The 12,491-nt window shown below is 49.0% G+C and overlaps 1 protein-coding gene across 2 annotated transcripts in view; it reads left to right on the top strand.

The window, feature by feature from the left end:
• Positions 1-12,491, top strand: part of MAPK4 (mitogen-activated protein kinase 4) — a 169,547-nt gene that overhangs the window by 92,401 nt on the left and 64,655 nt on the right. Inside the window, exons 2-3 of one of the 2 annotated variants that reach the window (XM_057527386.1) lie at positions 7,505-7,747; positions 10,664-12,109. In XM_057527386.1, coding sequence (XP_057383369.1) covers positions 11,564-12,109 — 546 coding nt within the window. In that variant the 5' untranslated portion in view covers positions 7,505-7,747; positions 10,664-11,563. The remainder of the gene's footprint in view (positions 1-7,504; positions 7,748-10,663; positions 12,110-12,491) is intronic. The other variant, XM_028162612.2, reaches the window with a different exon arrangement.

Below are 12,491 nucleotides of genomic sequence, written 5' to 3'. Positions count from 1 at the left end.
TCATTGTATCCTCACATGGTACAAACAGGGTGAAAGAGCTCTCTGGGGCCCCTTTTATCAGGACTCCCATTCATGAGGGCTCTATCCTCATGACCTAATCACCTCCCAAATGCCCCACTTCCTAATACCGTCACATTGGGGGTTAGGATTTCAACATGTGAATTGTGTGTGGGGCGCAGATACAAACATCCGGTCCATTGCAGTGATTCATTGTAGATTCATTCCTAGACACTCCATTCCGGGCTGGGTGTCTCAGTGTGTTCTAGGTCATAAGAGAAGACAGGGATAATTTAGCCTAAAGTTCCCCTCATCCTGCCCCTGCCAAAAAAAAAAGACTCAAAACGCCTGTGCAATGGCTAGTGAACCAATACTCACTTCTTCCCATGCAGAGGCCACTCACTCTTGGAGGACTGTGACGGGATGAGAAAGGGTAACAGTTCCGACCCCCTAGAGCCCAGCTAACATCGCTGTGGAAGTGGTTTAATTTTAGTGTAATTGGTTTGTGGTCGTGACTTACCTCCAATTTGTGCGAAATACTTTTGGAAGTATATTCAGATCACCACCCTGTTCTGATTCCCACGAGTAAGTGGGGAAGTATGGTTATTCCCAATTCACAGATTAGAAACTCCTTGCTAGAGAGCTCCCAGGCAGTGGTAGGACTCGAACCCAGGCCTCCTGGCTCCCAGCCTATGGCTTTCCTCCTCAGCTATGACAGTCCCGTGTGGGCCAGACATTGTTGCTGTCACCTGAGCTGTCAAAATACCACTTCTTCTGTCACTTGTGAACCGGGAGATGCAATCACCAGGAGAGGGAACATTTTTCTGCTCTATGAATGATTTCTTTGTACCTCTGAGTGCAACCCCTGTAAATGATCAGCCTCCATGAGACTAGGAGGGAGTAGTGTGTGATACATTTGCTGGATAATGGGCTGGGTAACTGGGTGAGAAGCAGGCCAGTGAAAGAAGTCAAGAACTCTATGAAATTTATTAAAGGGACTGCACTACACAGAGGATTTGAGTCAGAAAAGACTTGTGAAGTTCTCACATCTGGTTGGCATCTCTAACGGGGAGGAAAGAAGTGAGTTTCACAAATTTGAATTTGTAAATGGTGCTCTGGAGCATGGGTCTTCTCAGAATGCATTTGTTCTGCCCAAGTATTATTTATTATTGAGTAGGTTAGGAATTAGGCACTGGGGCTAGAGTGATGCATGTGAAGGGGTCCCTGCCCTCACCAAGCTTCCAATCAAACACTGAAGACAAGCGATTAAAGCTGAAACAAAAAGGGAGAAAGTGATATGAGAGGGGAAGGGGGAGGACACAACCTGACAGATAAGCTAGTCTGGGGAGGGAAAGGAGTATCAGGGAAAGCTTCCTGGATGAAGGGGCATTTAAACTTGTACCCAAAGAATGAGTAAGAATTAGCCAGAGGAAAAGGAGGGGGAACAGCATGTGTGGAGGCCCAGAGGCAAGAGAGAAGATGACATCTTCAGTGGACTGAAAGACATTTTGTATGGCTGGTGAGTAGAGTCAAGGAAACTATGAGGTTAGAGGCTGAGACCTTTAGAATCGATGCCAGTTTCCAAGATGACTTAAAGGAGGAAAGCAAATGCTTCTTCTCTAAGGAACTGGGGAAACTAGAAAAACAAAAGCAAGCACTCAAGTGTGAGAGGGATGGGGGTGGGACCCTCCATGACAGAAGTCCCCATGGGAGATGACAGAATGCACTGGTGTTGCAACCAAGCCTGGATCAGGAAGCGGGCTCGACCCCTTTCTAGTGTGTCATCTTGAGAAAGTTACTTCCACTCTCTCAAAACGGAAGGAAGAGGAGGAAACAGGTGCCTACCATGCACAAATCACTGGCACAGTGTTCATTCATGTCAGGGAATAGTTCCCCGCAGTGTGCTGTGAAAGCTCAAACATCATTGAACGTGTGTCACCATGCCCAGCACATAGTAGGTCCTCGATAAATGCCAGCTGAGGCGGACCATGTGCCTGGAAGTGACTTTCTCATGAAATCTGGGCTCACAGAGAGTAATCTCGGAATTCAGGAAGGCACAGGGGCCCGTGGGCACTCTGCAGTGGGAGCTAAAGCAAGTGTGGGAAAAATGAAAGATGCAGGCTCTGCTTTTGAGAAGCTTAGGCCCTGGCTGGGATCTCTACCCTTTAGAATACAGTCCAAACAAAGCAAGCCCCAAAGAGGCTCACCTTATTTAGCCACTTAGGTCATAACTGTCCTGATTTAGATATTGAAAGAGGCCAACATCTTCTGTGATGCCAGGTTTCCTTCCTTTAAAAAAAACAAAAAAGAAAGAAAAATGAGAAGTTTCCCTTTGCGTCTACAAAGGTCAAATGTAGGAGTTGTCTCAAATCAGAAGGATTTAAATGCTGGCATGCACACACACCCTCACACACTGGTGATCCGAAAGCCGGACTCCCAGCCTCAAGCCTAGGCAGATACAGCCCCTGCCCCCGTGCTGTTCCCGTGGCGACCAGCACCCACACCCCACACTCGGGGACCCATACTGACTGCCCGCCCCTAGCCCTGCACTGATATGGGCATCAGAGCTCCAAATGAGGCCTCCGGAATTTCTCTCCGTGCTATTTCAGTATTGTTGGGAGGCTTGGGAAGCCTTTGTTCTCCCTGGCTGGTTACGTAATTTTCAAGAGAAAAAGGCAGAGGAGAGACTGAACTGAATACTTCCCAGAGTCTGCTTTTGGGGGAGGCGGTAATCCCAGAGTCTGGTGTTCTTGCCTCTCGTTTTTTCCTTCCAGCCCTCTGTAGCTCTCCTCCCATCCCCCCTCAGGGAGACGAGGATAAAAGAGGTTCCCCTCCTGTTTCTTACTCGGTGGCATCCCCACCGGCACGTTCTGGAGGAAACGTATAAGGGAAACCAACCAGGGCCAGTGGCCTCACTGCCTCAAAGGGACATTAAGGGGTTTGCACATCTCAGGGGAGGATGCACGCTGGGGCGCCTGTCAGAGGCTCCCTGCCTGAGACGTACATATTTTAGGCCAAGAAGTGCTTTGGGCCTGGGTTGGTCACTGCCCTGCTGGCTGGTGTATGAAGGGGATCCCGGGACCTCGGTTGGAGTGGTCCTGGGGGTAAGAGAGGCTCGGGACACTGCAGCCTGAGTTGGCCCCATGGGTGATAACACGGGGAGGAGCCATCTGCCCGTGCACGTGGGTTTCCACAAACAGAAGGGGCTTCCAGACTCAGGTACCTTACTGCCCATGAACACATCCAGCCTGTTCCCCTCCTGGGTCGGGGGAGTGGTACTTCATTTCAAGAGCTGGAAGACCAGGAAGAGTGTTTCTCCTGATTCCTGGGAGCCCCGATGCTAAAAGTCAGAGGTAAGGCAGTGACCACTGCCTTGGGCTAGCAGTCCTCTCCTTGGTGAGGAAACGCCTCCTGGTCACCTCTCTTCTGGGGCTCGTGTGGCATCCTTGCTTAAGCCCCCCCGCTTTATCTCCCACTCTCCTTGGAGGGGTTCAAAAACTTTCTGATCTGTGCCTCAGGGGCACATTTTTTAAATTTGTCTTTCCATGTGGGTTATACTTTGTCATAATCCTAATCTTACTGCACAACGTAGCCATTCCTGTGTCAACTGGTATTTATTTCTGGAATCCTCACTGTGTGCCAGACACAGGACTCACCCCCTGGGGTTAAGTCAGTGAAAAAAAGGAGGTAAGATTCCCCCACCACCACCCCCTGCAACAACCCTGCTGACTTCCCAAGGTTCTGTCTGGCTCTGGAATCTGATGGGCTCTAAGGCAGGTAAGACCCAGGACCCCCTGCCCAAAGCCTCAAGATTTCAGGCCAAGTTTGCATCTTTTCCATCTTGGACATGTCAAGAGCCGAGGTCTCTGCGTCCCTCCTCTCCGTTAGTTACCTATTGTCTATAATAAATACCCCCGCATTTAGTGGCTTAAACAGCATTTGCTGTCACACAGTTTCTGTGAGTCAGGAATCCGGGCACAGCTTTTAGCTGGGTGCCTGTGGTGTAAGGTCTCTTGTGAGCCTTCAGTGGGGCCGTGGCCACTGGAGAGGGCTGGAGTCCTCTCAAGCTCACTTTGGGGAAGATCCGCTTCCTGGCTCGCTCACGTGGTGGCCAGCGGGCCTCAGAAGATCCCGTTGCAAGAACTCACCCGGGTCTCCCCTCAGGGCTGCCTCATGACATGGCCACTGGCTTCCCCCAGAGCTATCACCTGGGACGGAAGCCACAGTCTTCTCATAACCTGATCTCAGAAGTGACATCCCATTATTTCCGCCATATTCTGTTCCTTAGAGGTGAGTCAGTAAGTCCACACATGCTTAGGGGAGGGGATTCCACAGAGCCTGAAGCCAGGAGGCGGGGACCATTGGTGGCCGTCTTGGAAGCTGCCTTCCCCCTCCTCCAGGAGGCTTCTCAGACTGATCTTCCTGGTCCTCTTACTGCACTTGCAGTGGAACTATGAAGTTGGTCCCCGAATATTCTTGCACTGTTTCTGTTATTGTTATGTGGTCCTTCTCTCCCTATAGGAATATAAGCTCCTTGAGGTCAGGAGCCATATGTTCTACATCTCTTTATTTCCCACTTAGACCAACCATGTACCTAGCAGGTTACTATCAGGTGGACAGTGACAGCTTCGGGTTAAAAGAAAAAAGACAGTAACAATGTCTTAAAAATAGAGCTTGACCATCTCACTTGGCAAGAAAGCTGGAGGCAGGCATTTCCAGGCTTGGCTCAGCTACTCAGCGATGTCTACAAGGCCCCATGCTCATCTGCCAACTCTGGTGTGCTGGCTTGGTCTCCAAGCTTGTCCCCACATGGTCTCAAGATGGCTGCTGTGGCACCAACACCACCTCTTCCTACAAGTGCATCTAAAGACAGGGAGTAGGGGAAGAAAACTTTTTCAGTGAGGCCCCTCTAGTGCCTTTAAGGCTTATTTTCCAGAACTGGCTGATATGATCACCTCTAAAACACCCATTGCCAAAGGCGAGTTGGGTTAGCACGATTGACTTAGATTCATGGCCCTCAGCAGGGGTGCGTGTGGGAGATGTTATTGCCCTCTAGGATTCTGGCTATGTGTGAGGCTGTCACAGGAACCAGGGGGCACTGTTGGCATTTAGTGGAGCAAGGCCGGGGTTGCTAAACTTTTGGCGATACCGTACCCTGTACCATATAGCTCCATGAAACAAATAACTCTTCTGTGCAATTGCCAATACTGCTGGAGACTGCTGCTTTGGACCAGTGGTTCTCAACTAGGGGTAACTTTGTACCTTCTCCACTGGTGATAGTTTTCAATGTTGAGGGACATTTTGCTTGTCACACCTGGGAGGTGCTACTAGTGCATCTGGTGGGTAGAGGTCAGGGGTGCTGCTAAACATCCTACAGTACACAGGACAGCCCTGCAGCTGAGAAGGACCTGGCACAAAATTTCAATCATTCTGAGGTTGAGAAGCCCTGGTTTAGAACCGTCATCTAACCATGAGTCAACCCTGAGTTGGGCTCAGCTGCTCAATGGCTGACCCAGACTTGGTTTCTGTTCCTTTGGAGGAAGTGGGAATGGTTCCTGGGCAGGTGACCAGTGGCAGCTACAGGACCAGCTGGGAGGGTGCTCAGCTCAGCTACCCTCTAGGATGGCCAGTCCCTTCAGCCAGGGCCTCTGGCATCTGAGGTGTACAGTTAAAGAAGAGGTCAGGTACTGGTTGGAAGGCAGGGTTATGGCTGTTTGAACTTGGCGGAGGTTTTTTGTTGCTGTTGTTGTTTGGGGTTTTTTTGTGTGTTTTGTTTTCTTTTTGGTTTGGTTTAGTTTTCCTTAACTCTTAATCTCATTTTAATGTTTTATTTCTCAATTTTTCTTTTTGTCAAGTGGGCTCATTAACTGTGATCTCCACACTGGAGCTGAACACAGGCTGAAAAGTTAGCTGCTTGTGCTTTAGTTTGAGAAGAATCACAAGGTGTGCATCCCCCAAATTTGTCCTTCACTAGTCCTGGGAAGTCACATTGGGTCTGGATGGTTCTTGGTGGGAATCACCTACTTAGGCTCAGCTAATGGGCTACAGTGATGAGAAGTGTGGGCTTTGGAGTCAGACAGACCCGCGTTTACACCCCAGATTCATCGCTGGCTACTCGTGCGACTTTGGGAAGGTCATTTCCCTCTGGGGGCTTCATGGGAGAATGATATCAACCTCATGGGGTTCTTGTGAGACCCAACTGATCAGTCCCTTGGCCCAGAGTGAACCCTCCACGTGTGTAGTTACCCCATCTTCATAGTGTCATCTTCACCAGTTCCCCAGAAAGGCTCTGTTACGATGCACATGGGGTTTGGGAGCGAGGCCCATCAACAGCACCATAGAATCGCAGAGCTGGAAGGTAGCTTGTGGAAAGCAGAGAGCTGGGTCTTGAGGACACAAAACCTACAGATGAGCTGAACTAAGCCTGGGTGGGATCCCAAGCCCAGGGTTCCTCCCGGGGAGGGCAGGCGTGGGATAGTGCCACTGTGAAGGGCAACCATGGCTGGTGGTAGGGGATTGAGTCCAGGAGAGAGGAGACGGTGCAGAAAGAGCCGGCAAGGGGCCTGGTTACCACACACTTCAGTGCCTCCTTGGGAACAAGCTAGAGGGCATTCCTACACGATCTAGAGCAGGGGTCTAGAGCAACTTACTCCCTGGCCCAATCCAAGCCCCCACCTATTTTTGTAAATAAAGTTTTGTTGAAACAGAGCCATGACATTCATTTGGGTATTGTCTGTGGCTGCTTTTGTGATGCAAAGGCAGGGTTGAATAATTGTAACAGAGACTGTTTGTCCTACAAAGCCTAAGATTTTTATTCTCTAGCCCTTTATAGAAAAAAAATTGCCAGTCTCTGGTCTAGGGACTTCATTCATATAAACTGCAGCAATTAGGATCACGGAACTTCAAGTCAGACAGACTTGACTGATATGAATGGTACCACCTGGAATTGTGCAGTGTACAGCCTGTTCAACCATAAACATCAGCCCTGCTGGGGAAGGTTTTCCTGCAAGATTTTGGGTGCTCAGGAGAGGGAAGAAAGCAGTATCTGGGAAATGTCCTCCAGACAAGGCCTCCAATGCTGGGGGCCTTGGTTCCTGCTGAAAGCCACCAGCCTGAGGTTTGGGAGGATCAGAGCAGGCAGAGGAGGTGAGTCTAAATTTAGACTCTCCAAAGCTGCTTTGTAAACTAGAGCCCCAGGAATCCCAGAAAGGGATAATTGGCACACACCACCAATCTCTGGTTTGCCTCTACATGTTAAAAGGCTGGATGCATGAGAGGATAATTAATTGGCCTCAAATAAGATACTGATGGAAAATTGGTGAGAAATCAGTGGAGAAAAGAAACACCATTGCTAGGAGTCCTGGGGTAGAGATTTCTACTCTTGTGTTTATTACGATGTTCACCATAGAATTGTGGCAGCCTTGCTGCCCTTGGAAGAGTTACATGTGTTCTTCTCGCTGACTGTCATTTGAGCACAGCTGAACCCATGACCTTTCCGCCTCTCAAGGTGAATGCCAGCTCCCTGGTTCCAAATCACACCTGTGATTCAGAGCAGCTGTGAGCCACCACCCCCAAATGGAGAATGACTGTGCTTTGCCCTGAGATGCTGCATCACACCAAGAGCTGCCATCCTCACTCCTCTGCCCAGGTGGGCACATCCAGATGCCGAATGTGCCCCTCTCCAGGGCCGATGGGCCCACGCCTCTTGGTACACCATGCAAGAAAAGAGCCCTAATCCAAGACTTCTTAGGTAATCGGCATTTCATAATCAGTCCACCTGTGGGGAAAGGCAAAGGGTTTACGGTAGAAATTATAGAGGAATGATAGGGGGAAACTTAGAAAATAAGGAGGTTTGAGAAGAGATGAATAACAGTAAACTCAAATGGGAACAGAGAAACGGTCAGATGAGAGCTGCCTTGTTCGTGTTGAAATGCTAAGAGAGGCAGCATCTAAGCAGATGATACTGAAGTTCAGGGATACTGATTTGTCTGAGCAGTTGGGGCTTGTTGTGTGAAGATCCCTGTTGCAATGAACACGTTGCATTGGGGCAGCGATGGAAAGGGGAGGAGGCTGACCGTCTAGGGAAGGTGGGCATCACGGTTTTGTAGATGTAACAAATGCACCTCAGGTAACTGCAATTCACAGTTATGTTCTAAGTACTACTTTTTGTCCTGGGCTTGAGAAACTTAAAGCCTAGTTGAGAGATGGACATGTATAAAAAGTTAAATAACAGCCCAGATTAGGATATGGTAAATGTCAAATACAGTATATACACACAAACACACTGGAGTTCAGAAAAGGGAGGAATGTCACTGAGGACACTTCAGAGAGGAAGTGAGACTTCATCTGGATTTGGAATGATGGACAGGATTTCAACAAGTGGGGAAGAAGCAGGATATTTCAGGAACCAGGAAGGTGCAATCAAAGAAACAGGACGGGAATTAAAGGAGCGTATTTAGAGGCCATGAGGATGATGGATTGGCTGGAATTGAGCCTTCCCAAGGTGACGGGGTTTCTGCTGATAGCATGTTGGGCAGACCACTGAGACACACACACACACACACACACACACACACACACATTTCCTCCCCCTGTGAGAGGAAGAAGAAAGAGTTTTAAAAATAAATAAAGCCCCTCTTAATTATCCACAGATTATCTGCACTGCAGCTGATCTGGAACAAATCCTGCCTTCAGCTTGCTGGTGATGTCATCTCCCTGCTTAGGTGCTCATTCCCGTCTCTGTTTACAGCCCACTGGGAGCCGGAAAGGGAAGAAGGCTTCAGCATCTCCCCTCATAAAGCAATATATAATTTCTTCTGTTTGCTCTGCCCTTGGGAATCAGGCCAAGTATATGGGTAGAAAGTGAAAGGTGTTCCAGTTCAGTTTCTGTTACCTGACTTGGGCAGCAGGAGGTGGAGGAGAGATGAAACGGGGCCGCAGGTGGCTCTTTTGTTCCCCTAAATTAGGTGTCCAGGTGGACTTCACAGCACAGGCCATAGACAGGCTCAGTGGGTGGTCCCAGCACTGTCTCTAACTGGCTAGGAATCCTCAGAGTGAATGGTATTCATTTATCAATTCATCAAATGTTTATTGACCCTGTCTATGCTATAAGTACTGACCTGGTGTTCCCTGAGCTTCAGTGCCCTTATCTGTAAAGTGAGAACTCAGACTAGAATCATAGCCTCTCAGTGGAGATGCTGGCATTTGGGGGTGGGTGTCAGTTATTCACTGATGGTGATACTCGGCAGGATGATTGGCAAATCTGGCCCTGCTCATTAAAGGCCTGTAGTGACTCCTCGTCAGAGCAGCTAAGGAAGGCAGAACCACCCCCAGTTGAGGGCCACAGGACTTGTTTGTTACAATTATTTCCCAGTCTTAAGTTCTGATTATTTTGCTGCTGGGCCCAATAAAAACATGCAGAGTAGAATTGCTGAAGATTGATGAAACATCAGAATATTAGGTACATCTTATTCAAGCATTAGGGAATTTTAACAATAGCAACGACAGGTAACATCTGTTGAGCAATTGCTATGTTCCAGACTCTTGGTAAATTTCTTTCATTAGTAGTCTTTGGAGAGCATCTGGTTATTTACTATTTCAGGTCATCTGTGTCCCCTAATTTGCCCCCTTGATTTTAGAACATTGAGTTGACTGTTGTTTTGCTTCATTTATCATTTGCAGAGTTCAGATGTGAAAGTATCCCTACAGGGGGCCCTACAGGATTATGGGAATTAAGAAGCAGCCCTGGCTAGATTCAGTCCTTTGCACAGGATATAGTGTTTGTTCTCTGTGTGTTTGTGGACTTTATAAACTTATAAAACCTGTCACTTCCTTAGAAGCTATGATATTGCCTTTACTTCAGAGGTCTGAATTTACATTGCTAGTTTTGCCATTTTTTTCTCCCCACTTAGGTCCTACGCCTGTAATTTGAGTCAGCAGCCACCAGGAGGCAGTCAGTATATGATTTGACTCATTGCTTTGAAGAGCTAGGTCCCCATTACCAAAAAGAATACAGTTCACCATGCCAGCCCTGGTGTCATGATAAGAAGTCTGTGCCCTGCTTTGCTGTGCAGAAAGTCCGTATCCCAGGGTGGCAATAAAATATCTTTATAATCTGGTATGCATGCTATGCTGCCTACATGGGAAGCAAGAGATACAAAGTAATTAAATCTCAGTGCATGGCAAATTCTCTCAAAATAGTCAAAGACATTTGCAAAAGAAGGAAGAAAAGGGGTCCAAGTAGAAAAACAAAATTATTGACCCTTTATTTTCTGTCTGCAACTAGTTACTTTTTACTCTCACCCTGCTCAGCTAGTGCTGCTGTGTGTGTCTGGAGAGCATAACAAATGATTTTCACAAAGGTCAGAGCTGATCATTGCCACCCACAGTTTGTGCATATTAACCTTCGGGGAGCAGGCATTTACATAAAAGGCACACCAGTTGATGGTCTTATCAAATCAATCCATCTTCTCTCCCTTCCAGGGGAGCGCTGCACACAGCAGGCAGGGTGGCTGGGCAGTGCAAAGCCTGGAATCCCCTGAGCAAGCAGTGTTTCAGCTGGCTGGACAGATCAAATAACACTTGGGCTGGTTAACAAAAGACACACAAGTGGGAAGGTGCTGGAAGCTGAAGTGTGGAAATTTACCCAACATTGTTTCTTTGACAGGAAAGGAGACTTGGTCTGAAAGATGCTGCATTCCTGCCAGCCTCTCTGGGTCCAGCAGAACACTGTCTCATTCAAGGTAGTGTGGGCGAGGGGGTGACAGAGGATGCTGCCCACATCTGAAGCCTCCAGAGGATCCTGGCTGGGCAGCTGAGCTGCCCTCAGGTCTGGGACTTCAGGTGTAACTTGGTGTAGAGCTCATGAAAGGTGCTTGGATTTCTCCAGCTTTCTTCACCAATGCTCAACAGACTGGTTTGGGTTTCAGAATCTAAGAGGAGCTGGTAGAAAGGAGAGCTGGCAGAGGTACAAAGAAGTTCCTACGAGCCTCTAGAATCCATTGTTGGGCTCTCTTCATACTGCTCGGGACACAGAGAGCAGCTCCCAAGCTGCAGAAGGCTGTGATACCGCTGAGCTTTGGACCATCGAAAGTAAAAGAACACAGCTCAGCAACAGCACCACATTTCATCAAGAAGGAGCCTCTTTTAACAAAGGATTTAAAGGGGAGAGTTTCTGCATCTCTACTTTGTGGTCCATCATGATAGAAAACTTTACGTTCACATAGATAATGAGACTGGTTTTTCTTTCCAAGATGCTATATTTGAAAGAATCATGAGCCATTCTAAGCTTCCAGGGAGGCTCAGGATACATAGGAGTTGGTGGACAGCCTTCCCAGTACAGGTTAAGGAAACGGTCTGAGCCTCCAACTTCTGCAGCTCAGCGAGTATGGACATATGCCACTCTTGTCTCCAGGGAGCTGGTGGCAGTGACATCACCCAGAGAAAAAGCGTCCCTCAGCCTTGGGGCTTGACAGAATGAGGTGTGCTGGGGAAGCCATGAGCTGGGACTTGGCCTTTCCTGACTGCCCCTTCGTCCCACGGGCAGCCCCTGACCACTGAGCCAACGATGGCTGAGAAGGGCGACGGCATCGCCAGCGTCTATGGGTATGACCTTGGTGGGCGCTTCATTGACTTCCAACCCCTGGGTTTCGGCGTCAACGGGCTGGTGCTGTCAGCCGTGGACAGCAGGGCCCGCCGGAAGGTGGCCGTGAAGAAGATCACCCTGAGCGACGCCCGCAGCATGAAGCATGCACTCCGGGAGATCAAGATCATCCGCCGCCTGGACCACGACAACATCGTGAAGGTGTATGAGGTGCTGGGGTCCAAGGGTGCCGACCTGCAGGGCAAGCTGTTCAAGTTCAGCGTGGCCTACATCGTCCAGGAGTACATGGAAACCGACCTGGCGCACCTGCTGGAGCAGGGCACGCTGACGGAGGAGCATGCCAAGCTCTTCATGTACCAGCTACTCCGAGGGCTCAAGTACATCCACTCCGCCAACGTGCTGCACAGGGACCTGAAGCCCGCCAACATCTTCATCAGCACGGAGGACCTCGTGCTCAAGATTGGGGATTTCGGGTTGGCGAGGATTGTTGATCAGCACTATTCACACAAGGTACGTCTGGCCAGAATGGCTGATACGGGTGGTCCATGTAATCCTCAAGAATGCTCAGTGTTCAAGAGGGTATTCCTAGCTCCTGTGGAATCAGAGGACTGGGGTCAGTATTTGGGGGAGGCTGGAGGGTGCTAGAAGGATCACGGGGCTGAAAAGTTGTTGCTGGGGGAGTAGGGAAGTTCTGGTTCTTAGTCTGGTCTAATGGTTCTGGCCATTAGTCATGGCTGTGACCGATGACTCAAGGCCGTACAAGAGGGGTTGGATTAGATGATACAGCTCTAAACTCTATGGCTTTAAAATTGTGCTGCTGGGGAGTTCCTTGGTGGTTTAGTGGTTAGGATTCCAGGCTTTCACTGCTGTGGCTCGGGTTCAGTCCCTGGTT

Source organism: Balaenoptera acutorostrata, chromosome 13, assembly GCF_949987535.1.
Source record: "Balaenoptera acutorostrata chromosome 13, mBalAcu1.1, whole genome shotgun sequence".
In the NCBI taxonomy this organism is placed as follows: domain Eukaryota; kingdom Metazoa; phylum Chordata; class Mammalia; order Artiodactyla; family Balaenopteridae; genus Balaenoptera; species Balaenoptera acutorostrata.
This window is presented reverse-complemented; position numbering and strand designations above follow the sequence as displayed.